This window comes from Myxocyprinus asiaticus, chromosome 29 (assembly GCF_019703515.2).
Source record: "Myxocyprinus asiaticus isolate MX2 ecotype Aquarium Trade chromosome 29, UBuf_Myxa_2, whole genome shotgun sequence".
Taxonomy (NCBI): Eukaryota; Metazoa; Chordata; class Actinopteri; order Cypriniformes; family Catostomidae; genus Myxocyprinus; species Myxocyprinus asiaticus.
The window spans coordinates 1014697-1039795 of NC_059372.1; the positions used below are offsets into that span (position 1 = coordinate 1014697).

At 40.8% G+C, this 25099-nt stretch overlaps 2 protein-coding genes across 2 annotated transcripts in view; one reads left to right on the forward strand and one right to left on the reverse strand.

Moving 5' to 3' along the window:
- The window catches only part of LOC127419833 (alpha-2,8-sialyltransferase 8E-like), a 30006-nt gene extending 9656 nt beyond the window's left edge, over positions 1–20350 (reverse strand). Inside the window, exons 1-6 of the mRNA XM_051661602.1 lie at positions 20013–20350; positions 19004–19084; positions 18831–18917; positions 11691–11835; positions 11494–11606; positions 6052–6135 (exon numbers count right to left, since the gene is read on the reverse strand). Of these exons, the coding sequence (XP_051517562.1) occupies positions 6052–6135; positions 11494–11606; positions 11691–11835; positions 18831–18917; positions 19004–19084; positions 20013–20230 (728 nt within the window). The 5' untranslated portion in view covers positions 20231–20350. The remainder of the gene's footprint in view (positions 1–6051; positions 6136–11493; positions 11607–11690; positions 11836–18830; positions 18918–19003; positions 19085–20012) is intronic.
- camta2 (calmodulin binding transcription activator 2) overlaps positions 1–25099 on the forward strand; it is a 248222-nt gene that overhangs the window by 178244 nt on the left and 44879 nt on the right. The window lies entirely within an intron of this gene.

A 25099-nucleotide genomic window follows, 5' to 3' on the forward strand; every position in this document is an offset into this window, starting at 1 on the left:
GGCTCCACCTAGCGGCTGGAGCTTGTTCTATTGAATAACACTCCTTTGGAACAGCTCTGGATTAATCTGTTTGTTCTTCGTGCTTATTCCTCCTGCTGGCTGGAGTTTGTTTTGTTGAGTTTTTTTACGGGACATTGGAATGATTACGTCATCCGTTGAACTCATAACAGCTGGCTCACTGAACATTCGTTTGTCTGTCCGAGGAATCTGAACGGTTTTATATCGGCTGAAATTTGTTTTGTGGAAGATCACACCATTGATACAGTTCTATGAATGAATCTACACATTCTTTGTGTTCATTCTTCCTATTGGCTGGGTTTATTTTACAAAGTATTTTCTGTTATGTAATTTTGCCTCACAAATTGAGCAATCCGATGGCAAAGTTGTCGTGGGCTCTCGTGTGCGTTCATGGACCTTTTGAGTTTAAAGGGATTGTCGTCGGTTGGCGCTTTCGTGCGTGGGGTTAATGCGCACGTTTTTCTTTTTTCTTTTTTGTTTTGTTCGGGTGGAAGTTCGGGGTTTGATTGTTTCACTAATGGGGAGTGTGGTCTGTATAATTTTGTTTTTGACACACAGTTTATTAATTTTTTATTATATCAATATGTCAGTTGTTAATATGAATGTACTATCTCTCTCCACATGGAATATGAATGGGTTGGGGCACCCCATAAAAAGAAGGAAGGTTATTACTTTTCTTAAACGTAAGAAATATGATATAGTGTTTCTTTAAGAAACACATCTCTCCCCGCAGGAAGCTGAAAAATTTGGGAAGATATGGGGTGGACATGTTTTCTTTAGTGCGGGCTCATTAAGAGCAAGGGAGTCATTATATTGGTAAATAAACATTTACAGTTCAAATGTCTCAAACAGACTAAAGATAAATTAGGGAGAGTCATTATTGTTTTAGCTGAAATTCAAGGGCAAAGGTTGATTTTGGCTAATATTTATGCACCTAACGCTGATGATCAGGGCTTTTTTATAGATCTTGAAGGGATGCTGAAAGCCGCTGGCACCCCTCATGATATAATTTTGGGAGGAGACTTTAATCTTTGATGGATTCAGTCCTTGATCACAGTGAAGCAAAAGTGTGTAAGCCCCCTAGAGCAACACTGACGCTTCACGGGATGTGTAAAAATCTTGGTCTTATGGATATTTGGAGACTTTTGAACCCATCTGGTAGAGACAGGTAATTTTTCATCAGTCCATAAGATTTATTCTAGAATAGATTTTTTTTTGATATCCAAATACCTCATTTCATCTGTTGTTGATTGTTCAATTGGAAATATCTTAGTCTCAGATCATGCCCTGGTGAGTTTAGAGGTGTTGCCATATACAGAGAAAAAGAAATCATATAGTTGGCTCCTTAATGTGTCCCTTTTGCAAAATCCTGATTTCCAACAAATGTTAAAGACTGAAATCAATGTTTATATGGAGACCAACTGGTCCTAAGTATCCTCTGTGGGTGTGGCTTGGGAGGCTCTTAAGGCGGTTCTTAGGGGTCGGATCATACAGTATGCCTCATTCACCAAAAAATCCAAAGCACAAGAAATTGTGGAGTTGGAAGGAAATATTAAAAGTGCCGAGGCAGAGCTGAAGCACCGAATGTCATCTGATGGCCTCAGAGAATTGACCCGATTGAAATACATATATAATACTATTTTGTTGTGGAAAGTGGAGTTTTGGTTGTTCAGGGCAAGACAGTCATACTTTGAGTCGGGGGACAAAGCAGGGAAGCTTTTGGCTAGATATATAAAGCAGAGAAAGTCTCTTTCTATCATTCCCTCAGTGAAATCTGCTGGTGGTGAAATATTTACCTCAGCCATTGATATTAATAATGCTATTAAAGAATTCTATATTGATCTTTATTGTTCCACGTCTTCATCTACTGATGAAGATATTAGAAACTTTGTGGAACCATTAGATCTTCCTAAACTGACGATTGAGCAAAGAAACTCTCTTGGTTCTGAGATAAACTTGGAGGAGCTTGACGAGGTAATTAAGTCCCTAACTACTGGCAAGGCTCTGGGGCCAGATGGCTTTTCAGCAGAATTTTTTAGATCCTATGCTACAGAACTGGCTCCACTTTTGTTAGAAGTTTATACTGAATCATTAAAGAATGGAAAGCTTCCGTCAACCATGACACAAGCCCGGATCAGTCTGATTCTTAAAAAGGACAAAGATCCAAGCGAGTGTAAAAGTTACCGTCCAATCTCCCTGATCCAACTAGATGTTAAAATATTGTCAAAAATTTTGGCTAACCGATTAAGTAAGGTTATGACATCTCTTATACATATAGATCAGGTGGGATTTATTCGGGGCTGTAGTTCTTCTGATAACATCAGGCGTTTCATCAATATCATGTGGTCAGTTGCGAATGATCAATCTCCGGTCACTGCCATCTCACTTGACACCGAAAAGGCGTTTGATATGGTAGAATGGGATTATTTTTTTATGATTTTGGAAATATATGGGTTCAGGAGTACATTTATTGGTTGGATTAAGTTACTTTATAGACACCCTGTAGCAGCGGTACAAACAAATGGATTCATTTCAGATTATTTTACTCTGGATAGGGGCACTCAGCAGGGTTGCCCTCTTTCCCCATTATTGTTCTGTCTTGCCCTGTAACCATTAGCAGCCGCGATAAGGGGGGAGGATGATTTTCCAGGGGTGGTGGCGGGAGGTGTGGCGCATTAGCTTCTGCTTTACGCAGATGATAATTTATTATTTGACTCTGAACCTACTAGATCTATGCCTTGCCTCCACAGAATTATTAATTCCTTTTCCAATTTCTCAGGATACAAAGTCAATTGGTCTAAATCTGAAGCTTTGGCTTTGACAGCATACTGTCCAGTAACGGCTTTTCAGACGGGCACCTTCCAATGGCCCAAACAGGGCATTAAGTATTTGGGGATTTTATTCCCAGCAAATTTGTCTGATTTAGTTAGTGTGAGCGATGTGGGCATGTGGTCTTCATTACATTTATCTATGATTGGGAAGGTTAATGTTATCAAAATGAATTGTATTCCAAAATTTCCAAAACTACCTGCTACAATCTCTCCCTGTACATGTCCCCCTCTCTTATTTCAAGCAATTTGATAGCATAGCGAAGTCCTTCATTTGGAATGGTAAACGTCTCAGATTGCATTTTAATAAGTTACATAGGCTGATAGACAAAGAGGGCTAGGCCTACCCAAGATTTTGTTTTATTACTATGCGTTCAGTCTCAGACATTTGGCTCATTGGTCACTTCCACCTGAGAGAGCCCCTCCCTGGTTTGTTAGTGAACAGGCAGTTCTTGCCCCTATTTCGCCGTTACAAAGCATCTCTATCAAACTAATCGGAAAAGTTAAGTTACACCCCGTTATTTAGTATTTACACTCGGTATGGACTAAAGTGTCCAGATTGTTTAAATTGGACACTTATTTAAATGTTGCCTCGAGTATATGGCAGAACCCAAGATTACATATTGGCAAGTCCCCTTTCTGCTGTCCGGAGTGGATTGTGAGGGGGGTTGCTACACTCGGTGACCTATATGAAAGTGGAGTGTTGAGATCATTTGAAAACTTGGTCCAAAATTTTGGGATTCCCAGACCTCAGTTTTATAGATATTTACAATTGTGCCACCTGCTTTGTACTGTTTTTGGGAGTAGCACACACCCCCCTAAAGAGGCAGATGCTTTGGGTGAGGTGATTGCGGCTTTTGGAAAAGGTCATGAGGCATCAGTGTACTACTCCCTGTTAATTCAGAGTATGGGGGACGGAGCCTTAAATTTTATTAAGAGATTATGCGAGAAAGATTTGAATTTGGTATTGGAGGATGGAGTGTGGACTAAGATTCTGAAAAATGTCAAGTCTCTATCTAGAGATGCAAGGGTTCACCTTATTCGGTTCAAGATTTTACATAGATTCTATTGGACCCCCTCTAGACTGTATAGGCTTGGTCTTAAAGACACAACTACCTGCTGGCGATGACAATCGGAGGATGGAGATATAACCCATGTTTTTTGGGGGTGTGTTGAGATCTAGAGGTTTTGGTTGAGAGTTCAGAGTTTTGTATGTGAGGTCTTGGGCACTCGGGTTTCATTTTGCCCCAGACTCTGTATTTTGGAAGATGGGGCATAAATTAATGTGGAAAATAAACATGTGGAGGATTGGGTCCTGACCTGTGTTATGGTCGCCAGGCAGGTGATTTTGAGGGGTTGGAAGTCGGTTGGAGCACCCCCGTTTCAAGAATGGTGCTCGGAGATGGGGAGAGTGGCGGCCTTAGAGGAGGGGTCTTATAGAAGACTGGGGAATCCGGATCTGTTTGTGGGAAAATGGGGTGGATATTTAGCATTCTTGGAGGGTTCTCGGGTGGAATAGTGGAGAGAGAGGGGTAATTGTCAGTGTGTGTGATTTTTATATTTGTATATACATGTATTTATTATTATTATTATTATTTTACTCTTTTTTCCTCTTTTAGTTGTTTGGGTTTTGTTTTTGTATTCTTTTATATGTGTTCATCTAAGACCACAGGGATGTTTGTTGAGGTTTGGGATAGGGTTGGGGAGGAGGAGTGGTGGTAGTGGGTGTTAAAAGTTGATTTTGTGTATTTATAATTATGTTTTGTTTTCCTGTGTTTTAATAAATAAAAATGTTAATCATATAGAAATGCACATAAAGCTGTACTTCAGCTACACATATTCACATGCACAAGGAAAAATTACATGGGTAAAACTGGATACAAGTTGAGCACTAATGAAACACTAATCCCCCTAATGGTGACTTTACACGAAACAACTAATTACAGTACAACAACATCAATAATACTAAATAGAGGGGACCTGGGTAGCTCAGCGAATAAAGACGCTGGCTACCACCCCTGGAGTTGCACGTTCGAATCCAGGGCGTACTGATTGACTCGAGTCAGGTCTCCTAAGCAAACAAATTGGCCCAGTTGCTAGGGAGGGTAGAGTCACATGGGGTAACCTCATCGTGGTCGCAATAATGTGGTTTGCTCTCGGTGGGGCGCGTGGTGAGTTGTGCTTGGATGCCACAGAGAATAGCGTGAAGCCTCCACACACGATACATCTCCGCAGTAACGCGCTCAACAAGTCACGTGATAAGATGTGCGGATTGACGGTCTCTGACGCGGAGGCAACTGAGATTCATCCTCCGCCACCCGGATTGAAGCGAGTCAATTCTTAACTAATTAAATGCCCCAATAAGTTCCTTTTGACCAAACAAACATGCTTAAATTCAAGTGCAAGTGCACATTCTGTTCTTGATAAATTTGAGTTAGTAGTACTTAAAATCTTAATTTTATGGATTTGTAAACTAAAGAAGTTCAAGCAACTCACGATTGTTAGTTTACTTTTTTGTAACTCTCTAAGTTCAATTTAAAATTGATATTTTTGTGTTGCACACGTTATAAAAATGTTATAAATATATACATTTCTGAGCAGAAGCTATTTATTTTTATATGTTACGGTTGTTGAGCCAACAAATGGTTTTTTTTACACCACACGTTTCTCCCTTACAATGGATATTTCAGCTGTTACACTACTGTTTGACAAAGTAATTAGACTACAGTAACTAAAAAACACTGTAATCAGATTACACCCAACACTGATTCGGTTAAGAAACATGGCATTTTGGATTTAAAACTTTGACTTTTGACTTTGACTTTATGGATTTTAAATTAAAATCTTTCATGCTTAGCAGCTGCATTCAGCACAGAGCAACTGACAATTCAGTGTACAAATGTCTGTGTTGCATTCGAGCAAGAATTGGTCATAGATAGATTTTCCCAAATGACAGATTCAACAACTAAATCTAATTTAAAAAGACCCAAGTACAAATTGCTACATGCAATAATGCCGAAAATCATGATGCATGTATTTCTGAGAAATAATTAGCATTGGAGTGAGCAATAGTGTGAAATATTGTCTCACTAAGAGGTTAGCTCATACAGTACAGTAAGTACAGTGTTTAGCATCAAACTGAAAGACATTTCTTTAATTATTAGGTGTTTTTGGGTGATTTATGCTTGTGTTTGTGTTCACTGACCCTGCGCGAATCTGACTGGGGTTTATAGTGATCAGGTCTGTCTTCAGTCCAACATCACTGTCATTAACCGGAGCCAAATTAAACCTGAAACACAGAGAGAGAGAGAAAGAGAGATGCTGACATTTATGAGACATATTAATATATGTTGTGATATAACTGCATTCAGAAAGGTGTACAGTTCAGTAAGATCATAACTCTATAAGGTTATAATCAGTCTTGGGTATAATCCAATTAGAAAGTAATTAGTTACTGTAATATAATTACTCTTGTAATCAGATTACAGCTACTGAATTTCAATTTAATTACTTTTAAGTACATTACTTATGTAGAATAACAAGTAGCGAGTGATTGTGAAGGAGAAATGTGTATGAATTTGTAGAATGGAAAAGTGTTTTAGAAAGTAACTTAAAAGTAAAGTAATTAGTAATGTGATTACTTTTTCAATCAAGTAATTAGTAAAGTGATACAATTTTAGAGAAATAATTAGTGATTTGTAGTGGATTATTATTTTGAAGTAACTTATATGATATTTCTTCAAATATCCACTTTTCAAAAATCAACAATTAATTATTCAAAATCTTGGTAACCAGGTTGACATTTTAAGACACAACAAAACATTAGATAATTAATAAAAGAGGAGATATTTAGTTAATTTAATATATTTTTTATATATTTCTAGTATATTATATTAAATCATTTATGCTCTGAAGGTGTTTTTAAAGATTTCCTGTTTTAGTGGCATACCCAAAATTAAAGGCTTATAACTTGACCAAAAAAAAAAAAAAACAAAGAGGTCTGGTATCATTGTAAAGAAAACTTATCACATTTTTTAATGATATAGATTATGATACATTGTGAGACTCTCAGCCTAAGAAACTGATTTGACATTATATATCTCTGGGTTTAAATAAGGTGGCTCAGAAAAACTTTTGTTTTGTTCTCAATCATGTCAACTCTAACTGAGTAAAATTTTTTATTGATATGACAAAGCAATCAAAAGTTATAACATTACAAAAATAATTTATCATAGTGTCCAAAAACATCTCCAAACAAATAAAACATAATAATGGTACATAAGAACTAATTACACATGCAAACACAACAATGACTAAAGGTTTGCATAGCATGCAGACATGATTTTAGTAATGAGATTTCACAGAATGAGTTTCATTCTGTGTCATTTGAGTCATCATTGAGTCTGTGTCATGTATTTGGCGCCATCTCCTGGTGGTCATATGTAACATTGTGCTTCATGTGGATTATCTAATGATCAATGCATCTGATTATCTTGTGTGTGGACTCGTTTGAAAGATAATCACCTCCTCTAAGTAATGATATGTGATATTTATAAGCAGAAACACGGCATATAAGCAACACCAACATAATTGTTAAAGACATATACTTAGCTATTACTTGCTATATTTGTGTCTGTGAGTAAAACAGATAGGCTGGTTGTATTCTACTCTTTGAGATCTTTCCAACAACATATGACACATGACTATTTGATCAGTTTGATGTTTTTACTGATTACAATAATATGTAAAGTTAATTTTGTTTAATAAAATATCAAAACGTAACACTTCTGATTTATCTGCAAATTTCTTGTTCAGTTTTGGTCATAATGTCTACATGCATTGGAAAGTAGAGCTTCTAAACTTTCAAACGATACCTATTTTGTGTTGATCAAGACTGTAGTTGTTAATATTTTGATGATTATTATTTATTTCTTGTGGGCCAGCCGAGCTCAAAGGGTTAATAACAGATTGTTTTAGAACTATAACTTAGACACAAATTCAAAACTTTTTAATGATATGAATAGCAATCAAAAAACAAAAAACAAAAACAAAGCTGCAGATATATTTTTTCTACAAAAAATAAAATAAAATACAATTTTAAGCAATAGTTGGAAAAGGATCAGTATGTAACCACGTTGATATTTGCGAGATGTTTGTCATGTCAAAAGCATCAGTTCTGCATCAGTCCAGTTTATAACAAACTTCAGTATCTGTTTTACGGGGATTATATATTTAGAAATTCAAGAAATATGAGCTCATTAAGATTCTCTATTTCTTTAAATGAATAGTAATTATTACTCATTACATAACAACAGCAGATAGCCGCTTGAATACGGCAAATCCCGTCAGGCCCCTGCAGCTGATAACAGAGTTCAGTGGTTTTCAGATAAAAAAATGACAAATGTTTAACTAACACACTGTGTTGAGGACATACTAGAATATCAGGTCAGGTTTTCAGTTGTGTAAGCTTACGTGTAATCTTTTTCAGAATAGCTTTGCTGCGGCACTTGTGTAAGTATAATAGAAACTTATTCTGTTTCGAAATTGACCAATGACATGCTCGTTATACAATGTCTAGGTCTGGCTCTAAAATCTGAATGGATGAACATTTAAAGACAAACGTCAATAAGCACACTTGTGACTGCACGTCAATCTTCATATCTACAATATCGCCTACAGTTACACTACTTAACCAGATTACTTGGTGGGAGACTTGTTTATTTTGATTATAAATATTAATCAGTTGAATCATCTATTGAATAGTCATGCTCTCGGCAGCCAATAATAGAGCGCAGCAGTTCTCTTTCTGAAAGTGAAAATCTCATTATTTCCTCCATAGGCGAATTGATTTTGAACTCTGAGGTTGTTAATTGATGGTGTACAATTCTGTTGAAGCCATCAGTCCACGTTATTTCAACTTCATTATTTAGAAATCGTATTTAATAGCAGAATTCCTGCTGACGAACTACACTACCCATAAACCTAAAGAGAGTTCCACCAGTCAGAGAAAGAGCTCTGTAGCTCCGCCCACTCCCATGATGCACTGTTGTCATGTGTATTTTGTTGCTTCATGTTTTTCATGTCTTTTATTTTGAAAATTATTTCCTGTTTCATGTCATGTGTCCCTAGTCATGTGATTTCATGTTTTCCCTCCATGTTCATGTGTCTTGTGCCCTATCTGTCACTCACTCGACGTTGTGTCGCTGTAGTGACACTAGGGGTCATTCTTGGGAGCCCGAGACACCTCTGGTCTTTGATAAAAGGCCAATGAAAATTGGTGAGTGGTATTTGCATGCTACTCCTCCAGACATACGGGTATAAAAGGAGCTGGTATGCAACCACTCATCTAGATTTTCTCTTCGGAGCTGAATGGTCATGCTCACTGAGCTGAATTACTGATGTTCATTCACCTCTGCTGGATCTGATGGCGCATTTCAGCGGCTTCTCCCTCCTCTGCACTGGTGCACTGCAGAGAACGCCCCTGAGCGCTTCGGCAGAAAAAAGAGAGTATATTTTCTGAAAGAGTTTATTTCTCTAAAAGAGCATATTTCTCTAAAAGAGCGGCACACACAGAACGTCTTTTTAAAGATGCGTCTTTTTAAAGATACCTTTACGTTTGTGTGTTATTCCTGGTTGCGGTTGTTATCTCTCAACATCGGATGGTCATGATCGCTGTCTTTCGTGTCTGGGCGCGACCCACATGGAGGCAGCGTTCGTGGATGGTTCATGTTCTCACTGCGAGAACATGACCATGGCAACATTGCAGTCGTGGCTTGCTTTTGATCCCAACGGGATCGCCTCCGTCGGGTATCCCCCCGCGAACCTCCCATTCCCCAGCACACTCATCTGCCCCAGTCGGGCTTCCAGATGAGTCTGCCGGCTCGTCTCACAGCGAGTCTGGCTTCTTGTTCGGAACCCGCGAAGATGATGAGCTCTCGAGCGCAGCATCAGAGAGCGGGCTTGTCCAGTCGGACACAGAAGCTTCAGCTGGGCTCCCCCCCTCGGGGACGATTGCCCGATTGCCCAGTCACAGGCTGATGCAGAGATGATGGACATGCTTTCCTGGGTGGCTGCAAGCATCGGGTTAGAGTGGAACCCTCTGCTCTCCCCTGAACCCTCGCTGGCTTGATGATTGGTTCCTGGGCTCGCGGCATCGCTCAAAGCAGCCATACCCTGCTCCAGTGCCTTTCTTCCCGAAAGTGCACGAGGAGCCAACGAAATTGTGGGAGGCACCTTTTACTACCCGGCCCCGATTCCTCAATTCTTCTGCCCTCACTACCCTCGATGGCAGGGTGGCCAGGAGCTATACGGCAATTCCCCTGGTGGATAAGACGCTCGCGGTGCACCTATGCCCACAGAGCACCGCCACCTGGCGCGGATGTCCTAAGCTCCCGTCCAAGCCCTGTAGGTTCACGTCGTCCCTGACGGCTAAAACCTACAGTGCTGCTGGACAAGCCGCCTCCGCCCTGCACGCCATGGCTCTCCTGCAGGTCCACCAAGCCAAGGCGCTAAAAGAACTGCACGAGGGTAGTTCCACCCCAGATCTGATGTAGGAACTGCGCTCGGCAACCGACCTCGCTCTCCGAGCAACGAAGGTCACGGTGCGGTCACTCGGGCGGACGATGGCCACATTAGTGGTCCAGGAGCGCCACCTTTGGCTCAACCTGGTTGATATGGGTGAGGCCGACAAGACACAGTTCCTTGTTGCCCCCATTTCCCAGGCTGGCCTATTCGGCAACACCGTTGAGGACTTTACCCAGCAGTTCTCGGCGGTGAAGCAGCAGACGGAGGCTATCCGGCATATCCTGCCCTGGCACGGCTCAAGATCCCGCACCCCGTCGGCATCCCCCTGCTCGTCACCAATAATAGCTGTAATGTTGTAACTCTTTTATGAAGGATTTTATGAACTGTTGCACATTTTGATGAGCTTCTACTAAGTGACAGATGAATTTGTATCAAAATGCTGTAGCGTATGGGGGCCTGGGTAGCTCAGTGAGTATTGATGCTGACTACCACCCCTGGAGTCACGAGTTCGAATCCAGGGTGTGCTGAGTGACTCCAGTCAGGTTTCCTAAGCAACCAAATTGGCCTGGTTGCTTGGGAGGGTAGAGTCACATGGGGTAACCTCCTTGTGGTCACTATAATGTGGTTCTCGCTCTCGGTGGGGCGTGTGGTGAGTTGTGCGTGGATGGCGCGGAGAATAGCGTGAAGTCTCCACATGCGCTACGTCTCCGTGGTCACAGCTCAACAAGCCACGTGATAAGATGCACGGATTGACGGTCTCAGACGCGGAGGCAACTGAGATTCATCCTCCGCCACCCGGACTGAGGCGAGTCACTATGACACCACGAGGACTTAGAGCGCATTGGGAATTGGACATTACAAACTGGGGAGAAAAAGGGGAGAAAATCAGAAGAAAAAAATAATACTGTAGCGTTTGATTGAATGCACGACCATTGACCTCAACAAAAAAAGATATGGGAGTTGTTTTTAATGTTGTTATCCTAACAAATGTATGAGGTAGTTGAATACTTTTATTTGCATTTAGCATTGTTTTCCCCTGCTGTTCGTGACCCAATCAGACCTGAGGCACATTTTTAAGTTGTGAATCTCCAGTTGAGAATCACTGCTTTATAGAAGTGTTTACCGTATGACAAAGTCTGCGCTGTCAATCTCGCATCCGCAGCTGCTGTTCTTTAAAATCCCTCCACTGCCCACAACAGCACACTGACCCAAACCACGTCCACTCCAGGGGAAATCCTGCACACACGACAGCACAAATAAACACTATTCACAATTACACTGTTCACTGATTTATTCTGAGAACTGCACGTTTACACAAACCTCAGGCAACAATGTGTGAAGTGCCGCATCCACTCTGTATGTGTGTATTATGCTTGTTTCATATGGGATCTTTTGATTGACAGCGGTGTTGTGTTTTGTCAGGTATAATGATCCTGTGGCATTACAACACAACTTCAGTCTGATTCTGGAATAAACACATACAGAGAGACACAAACTTTAATAGGATTCATTTGACATCATAATTCAGCTCTTAAAACATCTTTATTTGACTTATTTATCACTTACATCACTATAAAAATGAACAACTTCAGTATTCACAGATTTATGGTTTGAACTCTTTTTAACTGCTCATCTCATTGAAGATAAACACATTGATATTTTTGGAAATTTGCTACAGTAACATCATAAACATGATGAAAGATCACGAGGCACACACAGAATTTGCACATTTTCCAAGTTTTTGGTCCTGTTTGTAAGGAAAAATCTGCTGAATTCTGGCGTGGATTTAAATATGAGAAAATGTGTTACACGGATCTGAGAAAATTATTGTTATTAGAAAGCATTATTAAATCAGCCAAAACATTTAAAACATGAAACAACATTCACATATTTCACTTTTGTTATATGACATATTTCTGAGTGAGAAAAAAGTTTAGGGCGAGACTTGATTTTATCAATGAGGAATTTATTGTACAGTAAACTGTCACTATATTTAACCTCATGTGACCCCGCATCTACATGCAAGGACATTGTATTTTGGCTTCGCTATAGGCAACTGTGGCAGCGGGGCCGTGGTTAAGCGTCCCTCCAGAGAGAGAGAAAACGGTAAGGGCGCTTGCACCTGAGCTAGATTATGTGTAACACCTGTCTCTAATTCCAGTGAGCATAGGGAGAGCGGCGTATAAGCAGCCACGCCACCAGCAGAGGAGAGAGAGCGTTTGGCACAAGGAAGGCCACGGTGCTCCTGAAGCTGTTACGTTCATTCTATTGTATTTGTGAAGCTGATGTGTTTAAGTAACTACGTGCCTATGAAAGCTGATGTGTTTAAGTAACTACGTGCCTGTGAAGCTGATGAGTTTGTGAAGTTGTAAAGCACTGAAGTGGCCGATTAAAAGTCTTACCTGAGCCTGGAAATCCCGCTTCCTTGTGTTCTCCTTCCCTTCTGCTGTGAAGTTGTTACACTGGTGCCGAAACCTGGGAGATCTGAAGTACACACCATGGAGTCCTCGCAGTTGGCCGAGATCCTCAAGTCCCTCGCCAGCCTACACCAGTCGCACCAACAATCCCTGCTTGAGCTGCGTCAAGACCAAGACCGCCGTTTTTTTGAGATCCTACGTGCACAAGCAGAGGACTGGCATGCAATCTGGAGCCTCCTCAGCCAGGAGAGAGCCCCGGCCATGACCCCGGACAACCACAGCCCCCTGCCCCCACCACACTTCTAAAGATGGGGGTGGAAGACAACCCGGAAGCCTTCCTTGACTTGTTCGAGAGGACCGCCGAGATCTGGAGCTGGCTGCGAGATCAGTGGGCGGCCCGACTCCTCCCGTTGCTGTCCGGGGAAGCCCAGCTTGCGGCACAACAACTGCTGGCGGCTAACCTCCTGGCCTACGAAGACCTGAAGAAGTCCATCCTGCAGCGGGTTGGTCGTAGCCCAGAGCAGTGCCAGCATCTCTTCCAATACATGAAGCTGGAGAAGATCGGCCGCCCGTTTGCTTTTACCCAACGGCTCCGAGATGCCTGTCGGAAATGGCTGCTGGTGGGGTATCGCGACATCATGGGAGTTGTCGACCAGGTGGTACTGGAGCAGCTAATCCATCGACTGCCAAGAGGAATGGCAGAGTGGTTCCAGTGCCACTGCCCGGCATTGCTGGAGGAAGCCATTCGACTGGCGGAGGACCATTTGGCAGCATACCAGAGGGCGGAAGAGCCCTCCCACTCTCTCTCCCCCTCCCCTATGTTTTCCCCGATCTCTTCCCCCTCCCCTCTTCTCTCTCACTCTGCTCTCTCCCCAGAGCCCGTTCCTGCCCTGCAGAGGCGAGGAGTCCTGCCACCAAAACCCGGTTTCCCGTCGCCCACAGCAGCAACAGTGCCCCGCCGCTCTCCCCTTCAGGTGGAAGTTCCCGCCAATGCAGGTGTGGGTGTTGTGCCTGGGCCAGTCTGCTGGAGTTGCGGAGATCCGGGACACTTCCGGGATCAGTGCCCTGTCATGGAGCTGGGACCGGTGGTCCAGATCCCCGACACTCCACAGGCTGCCCCCGATCGGGCCGGAGCGTACCGGATACCAGTGAGTGTCAAGGGGGGTTCTCACCAAGCATCGGTGGACATGGGTTGTAATCAAACCACTAACCACCAATGCATGGTTCAACGCAAGGCTTTGGGCACAGCTAAAACAGTGAGGGTGAAATGTGTGCATGGGGATATTCACAACTACCCTGTGGTGACCCTTGTTATGACATTTTGGGGAACAAAACATAGAGTGGAGGCCGTGGTTAGTTCCCACCTCACCCATCCGCTGATTTTGGGGACTAATTGGCCTGAGTTTAGAAATGTGTTAAAGGGAATATGCGTGGATGGGTTCTGCACTAAAGTCATGAGATGTGAGATGTGCGATGCTCTGGAAGGGGAGGTGGAGCCAGGGCCCTCTTCATCTGCTCCACGTCCGGATGATCTGAGGGGGGGAGAGGCTGCAGCCCCTCCCGTCCTTGGGGGATTTCCCGAAAGGGAATTTCCCTCTGGAGCAGTCACGAGAGGAAACTCTCAAGCATGCCTTTGACCAAGTGAGAGTGATCGATGGTCAACAACTCCAGCCGGGTGTGGCCCTTTCATATCCTTATTTTGCAATTATAAATGAGCAGTTGTATAGAGTGACGCAGGATGCTCAAACAAAGGAAGATACAACCCAGCTTTTAGTACCACGGAGCCATGGGAAATGGTGTTCCAGACGGCTCATTATAATCCCATGGCAGGTCATCTAGGGGAAAGAAAAACACTGAACTGCCTAATCGCCCGTTTTTATTGGCCGGGCAATGTCTGCAGGTGGTGTGCGGCATGCCGTGAATGCCAGCTGGTGAATCCACCGGCTACCCCAAAAGGGCCATTGCACCCTCTTCCGCTGATCAAGGTCCCCTTTGAGAGAACTGGAATGGACCTCTTCGGGCCATTAGAGCGGTCAGCACACGGACATGTGCAACATCTCAGCACGCAGTGTTGTGGAGGCACTCTTCAAAATAATCTCCCAGGTGGGGATTCCGAAAGAAATCCTCACCGATCAAGGCACAACCTTTATGTCACGAACACTATGCGAGCTTTATGAATTATTGGGCATTAAATCAATCCGCACCAGCGTCTACCATCTACAAACAGATGGCCTGGTTGAACGATTTAATAAAACCCTTAAAAATATGTACACAAGTACACGAGGATGCTAGAAATTGGGACAAATGGCTCGATCCCCTGTTATTCGCAGTACGAGAGGTCCCACAAGCCTCCACAGGGTTTTCCCAATTTGAGTTGCTATACAGGCAGCATCCGCACAGCGTGCTTGATGTTATCTGCGAAGTTTGGGAGGAGGGATCTTCAAACATCAAGAATGAAATGCAATACATTCTTGATCTTAGAGCAAAACTCCACACCTTGGGGCAACTAACACAGGAGAAGTTGCTCCAAGCTCAAGAACGACAGCGCCGACTGTATGACAGGGGAACTCGGCTGCAGGAATTTGCACTGGGTGATAAGGTACTCGTAATACTTCCCACATCAAGCTCCAAATTACTAGCCAAGTGGCAAGGACCCTTTGAGGTCACACGACGAGTGGGGGATCTCGATTATGAGGTAAAGCGAACCGATAGAGGGGGCGCATGTCAAATATACCACCTCAGCCTCCTGAAATTGTGGAGCGAGGCGGTCCCTGTGACGTTGGCTACGGTAGTCCCGGAGAGGGTGGAGCTCGGGTCAGAGGTGAATACAAAACACAATCATTTCATTGCGGAGACCACCTCTCACTGTACCAACTCGCAGAGGTTGCCAAGTTGCAGAAGGAGTTTGCAGACATGTTTTCCCACCTACCAGGTTGTACGAACCTCATACAGCCCACATTGAGACCAAGCCGGGGGTGGTGGTACGTAGCCGCCCCTACTGATTGCCCGAGCACAAAAAGAAAACTGACCGGGAAGAATTGGATGCTATGCTAGATATGGGGGTAATAGAGGAATCTCACAGCGATTGGTCCAGCTGGTTGTTCTACTTCCTATGAGCGACGGGTCTGTACAATTCTGTGTGGATTATAGAAAAGTCAACGCAGTATCTAAATTTGACACATACCCAATGCCTCTGTCTCAGTTCAATGCCTGTAAAGCACTGAAGTGGCCGATTAAAAGTCTTACCTGGAAAACCCGCTTCCCTGTGTTCTCCATCCCTTCTGCTGTGAAGTTGTTACAGCAACGCAAAATATAAATGAATAAAAACTGACTGAATACTGTTCACAAGACTCTAGACTGTCATTTAAGTGTTAAACTTCTGCCGCACCGAGTCACGTGACACAACAACACGACATACATTTCTGTGAAGCACTCTTACAGGCGCAGCGCCAACAAAATTCCCTCTGGTAAGAAACCTCTTTATGTTTTTTCATTGAAAGCTGTTTGGTTGTAAAGAGTAGAGTCTCTAGTTTTGTTTGATATGCCGCTTTAAAGAATTAAATCATTTTTCGTGCATCAGCATGCTGATAAACATGATGTCCACATATGTGGATTTTGGGACATTATTCCCACAAAAGTTAAACATTTTTTTTAAAGTAAATATCTCTCAACATTAACACATCTGTGGGTCATTTAGCTTCATTTTAATATAATTTTTTTAATTGTATTATGTTATCACTGTACAATATGGTTCTATTCATTAATATTAGTAAATGCATTCCTATATTTACTGTACATTATCACATTGAGAATAAATGGGTTCATCCAAAAACTGATAAATGTGTCTTTCAGAGGCTTTATATGGAGTTATGATGAAAATAAGGTGCATTTCAAACTGTTCTGAGACCAGTGCAGACAGACAGCACACTGGAGGTTAAGTCATTCACTAAATAGGGAGCAAGGGAGCATCCTATAGCTCTCTATGCAGTTAAGTGCATTCACTCCTAAAATCTGATCAAAAGTTCAGTTTCAGGCTGCAGATGATGTTTGGATCACTCAACATGTTTGACAGACATGTGACAATGATAATCAGTACATAGATTCAGAATTTATAATGTATCATTTTATTTTAACATGACTGACAGTGATTGGATGATGCTGGACATTACTTTAAATATGCTAATTTCTGATGTAATGTCTGTAACATCTCAAAAACATGAATAATCAACACTCCTGGACACATAATAAACTATTTGATTAAACAGATCTGTTTTTCTATAGCTTGATATTATTTAAAATTAAGTCCCGCTGTCCACATATGTAGACATACATTTTTAGGAAAAATATTTGCTCTAGAATTGTTTTGTTTTTTTGTGTGTGTTTATTGTTTATTAGGTGCTACTAGAATCAAATCAAAAAGGAAAATGGAAAATGCACACAGCAGTCATGCTCGAGTCTCAGGAGGATAAAAACTGTTTTTTATTTTTTATTTAAAAATGAGGGCTTGGAAATTGGTTTCAGTTTTTGATGAAACATTGCAAAATCAAACTTTTTTTCTTTTGAATAGTACACACACCAATAAAAAGTACACAATAAGACCAAGAGTGTGTAATCAGTAAATATGGACAATGCTGATTCCTTGTTGATTTTAATACACAAACACACAATGTGCTGGAATGTGTGAATAAAGGGCGTTCGAATTCTGCAGAAATCTGTTTCCTGTGGAATTCCACACAGGTTTATTACTGACAATAATGAGAAATGACATGAAGTGTGACATGTTATAATTCATTAAAACTATTTTATTCTTGCAATATTATTATACATGTAGTTTTAGTATGTTTCTCCCTCAACTACTTCTAAATTGTGACTAGGAGGACAGTGTGGCCGAGCCGTGGTGGAGCACGGAGAAGCGAGCTGGCGTCCGCCAGAGGGTGGAGAAGCGGTTGAGGACCGGGCCACAGTGCGTCCAGGAGCTGGTGAGCAAGTTCTTCTCTCTCACTCTCTCTCTCTCTCTCTCTCTCTCTCTGGGTGTCTCCGCTTGCCCTTTCCCTCTCCCCACGCCTCCCCTTGTCTCTCCCCCAGGTTCACAGGAGTGAAGGAGTGTGACGAGGAGGAGGGCGTGGCCGGGCCATGATGGAGCACGGCCATGGCTGGCGCTGAATCAGCTGATCAGCGGCAGAACAAGATAAGGAGCAGCCGGAGATGCTGGTTGGAGTGAGAGAGACGCACGTGGCCGCGCTGCATGTGTGCTCGTGTTTGTTTTATGTTTTTATGTAGAGTTTTATTAAACTTTATGTGTACTGTTCAGCCAGTTCCCGCCTCCTCCTTGTCCATCCTTTATCTGTTACATACATCTTGGGAGTTTTTGTGGTTTGTAACTAGAGGTCGACCAGTAGTGGATTTTGCCAGTACCGATAATCAAGGTGGTGGAAAAGGCAGATAACAGATTAATCGGCCGATAGTTTAAAAGAAATTGATTTATAGAATGATGAAACATTCCGTAGTCTCTCCTTACTATGAAGAGCACATGCATTGAGGCTACAGGAGTCAAAAATGAATAAAATCCCAAAAGCAGTTTAGTGTGCTACCAAAGTTCCAATAATAACCAGAAAAATTCACATTTGATGCATAATGCTGGACTTTTAACTATAAACAAGCCCGAAATGTCTCCGTTACAATGCTCTATATGTAAATAATTAACAAATGCAGATTTTTATAGCCTATATATTCACCAAATGAAGAGTTTTTGTATACAGTATATATGTATTTCTCAAGATGAGGTTTATTGACGAGGAATTGAAAAAAAACTAGCGGAAACTAATGGTAGAGATTTTTGCTGATAACCGATAGTTCCAAAAAGCAACTATCGGCACCACTTAATCTGTAAACTGATATATCGGTCTACCTCTAGTTTGTAAGGAACTACTCTTTATAAAGCTGCTTTGGAACAATATATATTGTAAAAAGTGCTATACAAATAAATGTTATTGAATATAAAATGTATACTGCCTTATACATTTTAATTTAGAGTTGTCCTCACCTGTTTAGTTCCTGTTCAGTTGTGTTTGATTTATACGGGCAGCTCATGAGATCTGAGAGATCCTGCGTGAAACTCGTGATGTTTATACTGACAGACAGAAACACAGAGATGTTTAATGAAGCGCTTTATTATCTGGAGATCAAGAACACTGGTTGATCTTCATTGTTACGCACCTCTTGGCCGGTTTGATGATGGAAAACTTGTGTCTGAGGTTTGCGCAGTGCAGCTGGTGAAACGCGTTTGACATCCCATCTCTGAAAGAAAGACAACAAATATTCTACAATATTTATATGTTAATGGGATGATTCTTTGGAGATGAATAAAGTTCTTTATGTTTTACTACAGGTTCTTCAGATCAGTGGATATCAGAAAGTACTTTTGTTTAATGATGATTTTAGACTTGAACCAACTGAATCGGATGAACGATTTATAATAAGACTTCGGTTAAAAAGTTCTGTTTTGACATCAGCCGTTTTTGGTTCAAATTGGAACATTTATTCTAATAACAAAAGTGTAGCAGTTAGTATTTTAAAAAGAAAAAGGACATTTTCCTGCAACAACATTTCTATCAATCCCATCTGAGGCCCATTGATGTTCCAGAACCAACTAGAGATGTTGATTAAGGAAAATGCCTAATTTGTGTAAATGTACACAGTTGCAAGAGATTAGAAATGTTAAAACAAACCGCATAATCATCAGAGCGCTAAAGGCAACATGAAATCAATATTTACTTTTGCAATACATGTCTCTGTGAATGATGCATCAGTGTATATTATTCCCAAGAAAAATAAAGTTTATCACTGCTGATATCTGTCAAACTTTTTCCGCCTCTGAAACAGGTTTCTTTCTCCTTCTTGGAAATATGGCAAGGAAGTCAAAAAGGTGCTGCACGCTGTTTCATGTTGACTTTAAAGGCAAGGTCTGTTTGTGGAATATTACTTGCGGAGTGCTATTTCCTTAGAAAACATTTAAAATCTTTTTTTTTTTAGGTAAAACAAGAGATTTAAAGTAGCAGATCTTTAATTTACTAATAAATCAATACAATAAACTCACTCACTAAGAAGACTGACATATTAAAGAGTCAAATATCCATCACAATAGACGTGAATGATCGTTTGATAAATTGATCGCAAGATTGATATATATATATTTCTAAGTAAAGAGAAAATTAGATGTTCTCACCGGCTTGTGAGTGTGTCGGTTGTGTAGTAGATCACCCACACACTCTGAGAGATGATCAACACCGTCAACATTTTGAAGATCCATCGGAGAAGCACCAATGCCATCAGAGAGATGAAAGATGTGTGTGTTAGAGTGAATGTACTGACTGATGGAGAAGTAAAAGTTGACACATACCTGTGCATAACCCCGCCCCTCTCATCAGTTAACAGAAGAGACATATGCAATGAGTTTGGGCAGAACAGCTCTTCTAATAGTTTGAATTTCAGGATATTTTTTAAGTTTTTCTTACTTGAAATGGTGACATAATTCACATCACAGCGTCAATATAATGTTACTGCCAACCGTAAAAACAAATAACTGTTAAAGATTTCAATTGCATAAATTGTGTGCATGCACAGCGAATATGACAGAATATCACGCCCTGGCTCCTATGATAACATACTGACATATGCAGGGAAGATGAAAAGAAAGAGGAAAAAAAAAGAGGAGAAAAGAGAGAGAAATAAACACTCACTGCTCATCCCTCCCCAAACCCCCCAAATAACAAACGAACTTCCCCTCTCGCTCCCCCCTACCAACTAACTGCCTATCTCTCTCTCTCTCTCTCTCTCTCTCTCTCAATTCAACTCAATTCAAATGAGCTTTATTGGCATGACCATATACAATGTAGCCAAAGCATTGAGTAATAAACATATTACAAACATAAAAAAACCTTGTATATTCAATAAATAAATAATGATAATAAAATAAAATAATATACAAATGACAAAGTAAAATATCAGTTTGAATAGAGCTGTAATATGATGAGGGGTCAGTCTCTTTCCCTCATATGATGACAGGAGGATACATACTGCGCTGCCAGCTGAACACACTCTACTTTCTCTCTCTCTCACTCTCTCTGTCTCTCACTCTCTTCTCTCTCTCTCTTAATTTAAAGTACTTTATTAGCATGATGGTGTTTACATACAATATTGCCAAAGCATTAATACACAAAATATGCACACACACACTTTCTTTCATTCACTTTCACATGCACACACACTCACTCTTTCATACACGCACATCCCCTCTCACTCTCCTAGTGTATCTAGGTATATTTATGTAACTATGTCTTGTTGTATTTTTGTTTATATATTGCCTAAATTCTCTCAGCTTTATTCATCTTTCATATCCATATGCAAACCCTATGCTAACCTGCATGAATTGGAGGCCCACCACAAGAGATAATGGAGGGGACTGGCAGCGGCTGCTGAGATATAGTTTACCGTATTTAACATCTCTACACCATGCTCATAATATCATGAGTTCTATAGTTGGAATGTTCGGGCATTGGTTCACTGGCAAAACGTACAAAAGTCCTTAATCATCTTGCCAGAATGAACCCCAGTTTCTGCCTTATACAGGAAACACACCTGACAGCATCTGAACATCTAAAACTTCAAAATCTAAAAATGTTCTCCGCTTCATTTAACTCCAAAAAAAGAGACACCGCTATTCTGATAAATACAAATGTACCAATCACAACGAAACCGCAATAATAGACCCAGATGGTCATTTTGTTATCATCAAAGGACACATCAGAAATGTTAAGATAACAATAGCCAATATTTATGGACCTAATGATGACAATCTCAACAATTTTTCTGATTCAACAATTATAGTAGGGGGAGACTTTAATACAATTATTAATCCAACACTGGACAGATCAAATCCTGGAAGCACTCACAGAACATGGCACTCATCTGTAGTTATAAAAAAATACTTGGAGGATCTAGGACTTAGCAATTGTTGGCGATGTAAGAACCGCCATATTGACATATTGACTTCTTTGTCAGTAATTCTATTATATCTCAAATTACCCAATAGCTATCTCAGACCATGGCCCAGTCAGCTTCAACCTAGCATACGAAACAGCCCCTCTGCCCTCAAGTAGGTGGCGGTTCAACACCTCACTCCTAGTAGACAAAGATTTCAACAATTCCCTCTCCAGAGAGTGGACATCTTTTATTGAACTGAACGACTCCCCAGAAATCTCACCATCAGTACTCTGGGAAACAGCAAAAGCAGTTCTTAGGGGACATATCATTGCATATTCAACATACATGAAAAAAGGAACAAGAAAAGCAACAAGAACTGGAACACAAACTAAAACATCTACTCTCCCAACATTACCACTCCACCAATGAGCACACTCCTCCATGCCCAACAATAAATCTCCTGGTCCTGATGGATACCCAATAGAATTCTATAAACACTTCTGGCAACTCATATCTCCTTTATTTAACAGAATGGTTAATGAAATTAATTCATCAGGAATCATACCCACACACATAAACATAGCTCTTATGTCAGTGTTACTCAAACCTGACAAAAATCCTACCCTCTCCTCCAGCTACATACCCATAAGTCTTATTAATTGTGACCTACAAATAATTAGTAAAGCACTAGCGAACAGATTAGAAAGAGCCATATCTAGACTAAACCATCCAGACCAAACAGGATTCATAAAGGGCAGACATTCATCCAACAATATGCGCCGTCTATTCAGTCTCATCAGTATATCCCAGAGAATATCAATACCATAATTGCATCGTTGGATGCAGAAAAGGCCTTTGATAAAGTCAACTGGAGATTTCTTTTTATTACCCTCAAGAAATTTGGATTTGGGGAGTCGTTCATTCAGTGTATTAAAACTCTCTATAACTCACCATCTGCATCAGTTATAACTAATAATTATACCTCTAAAAGTTTCAGATTACAGAGAGGCACAAGACAAGGATGTCCACTCTCTCCTTTACTGTTTGCCATTTTCATCGAACCACTTGCAGCTGCCATTTGACAAAACAGTTACATCACAGGCATACAAACAAAGCACTTTCAACATATAATTAGCTTATATGCAGATGATATCTTGTTATACATAACAAACCCCTCAACAGTCTTGTATCTATATTCTCAAAAATCTCTAATTACTCCATAAATCTAAGGGTCTAAGTCTATAATTCTACCACTAAGCAAGGAAGGCTGGATTGCTGTGTCAAAAAAATTCTCTCTGACAATAACCACTGGTAACATTAAATACCTGGGTAATAATGTTTCCTCCAAGCTGTCAGGGCATTATCCCCTTTTTCTCCCCAATTTGGAATGCCCAATTCCCAATGGAATGCCCAATTCCCAATGTGCTCTAAGTCCTCGTGGTGGCATAGACTCACCTCAATCCGGGTGGCAGAGGACAAATCTCAGTTACCGTCGCATCTGAGACTGTCAATCCATGCATCTTATCATGTGGCTTGTTGAGCGCGTTACCACGGAGAAATAGCGCGTGTGGAGGCTTCACACTATTCTCCGCAGCACCCACGCACAACTCACCATGCGCCCCACCCAAAGGTTAGAGTCACCGAGGAGGTTACCCCATGTCACTCTACCCTCCCTAGCAACCGGGCCAATTTGGTTGCTTAGGAGACCTGGCTGGAGTCACTCAGCATGCCCTAGTTTTTAACTCGTGAACTCCAGGGGTGGTAGTCAGCGTCTTTACTCGCTGAGCTACCCAGGCCCCCCATATTATTGTATTATTATATAATATTACTGTATAATATTACTAATATGTTGTTATGATATTATCATAATATTATATTTAATATGTATTATTTAATTTCTTATATCTCCACTATTACTACGTACTTATGTATTCCATATAATAATTATTATTATTATTACTATTACTATTGTTATTAGATTTACTATAGTTTTTAAACCTGTTACTACATTTGTTTTTGATTTAGTCTTATTCGATAGATTTTTTTTTTTTTGTATTGTATTGTTTGTTTATCCTTGTGTACTTTTCCCTAGTTTCTACAACTTCAACCTTTCAGTACTGTATTGTTTTTATTTGTTACATGTTTGTAAATAAAAAAATAAATAAAATAAAAACTTTTTACAAAGTAGTTGACAGGACCTTTGAAATGTCTAAGTTTTTTTTATTTTATTATTTTTTATTGAGTTTACATCTTTAATATATAGTAACTACATCTGCATGGCACTTGAAGGCTATACATCCACATTAATCTGGATACATTTGAAAACTGCATTTTCGAAAGGGCAAGGCTCTTTGTCCACACTGCCGTTTTTTAAGCGTTCTCCAAAAGTTGCTCGTCCACACTGAAACGTATGAAATCTCTTAAATCCAGTGGCGGTTCTAGCTTGTATGGCGCAGATAAATTTTATCTGACATCAGATAAAATTTACAAGTGCTGGCTAATGCTAAACATAGATTTTCGAAAATTGTTATTCATGTCGGCACGAACGATGTCCGGCTTCGCCAGTCGGAGATCACTAAAGATAATGTTAAAGAGGTGTGTGAACTTGCAAAAATAATGTCAGACACTGTAATATGCTCTGGCCCCGTCCCTGATCGTCGTGGTGACGAGGTTTATTGTAGATTAGTGTCACTGAATGGCTGGACGTCTGAGTGGTGTCCGGAGAATAGCATAGGATTTATAGACAATTGGAAGAGTTTTTGGGGTAGACCTGGCCTGCTATAGAGTGACGGACTCCATCCCTCCAGGGAAGGTGCCGCTCTCCTCTCTAGTAATTTGGCTCATAGTTTTAATAGTGATAGTATTTGACTAACTGGGGCCCAGGTCAGGAAGCAGACAAACTGGTTAATCTGAACGTCTGCTAGCTGCCTTTTGACGTCACACAGGTCACATAAACTACAACACATAAAGATTGTATCACCTAGATATCATATAGAGACTGTGTCTGTTCCCTGGACTACCAAACACAAACCCCTCACTAAATCATTTAGAAAAAAATTTGTTTAAGGTCAAACTTGAAAAAAGCAAAAAAATTGAAGATAAACATCATATAAAGGTAGGGCTACTGAACATCAGATCTCTTTCAAACAAAGCACTAATTGTAAATGAAATTATTACAGATCATAGTTTGGATGCGCTCTGCTTGACTGAAACTTGGCTTAAACCGGATGAATATATTAGTTTGAATCTACTCCCCCATGTTATAGTTATAAACATGAGCCTCGTCTGAAGGGTCGAGGAGGTGTTGCTACAATTTACATTTAGTTTTTG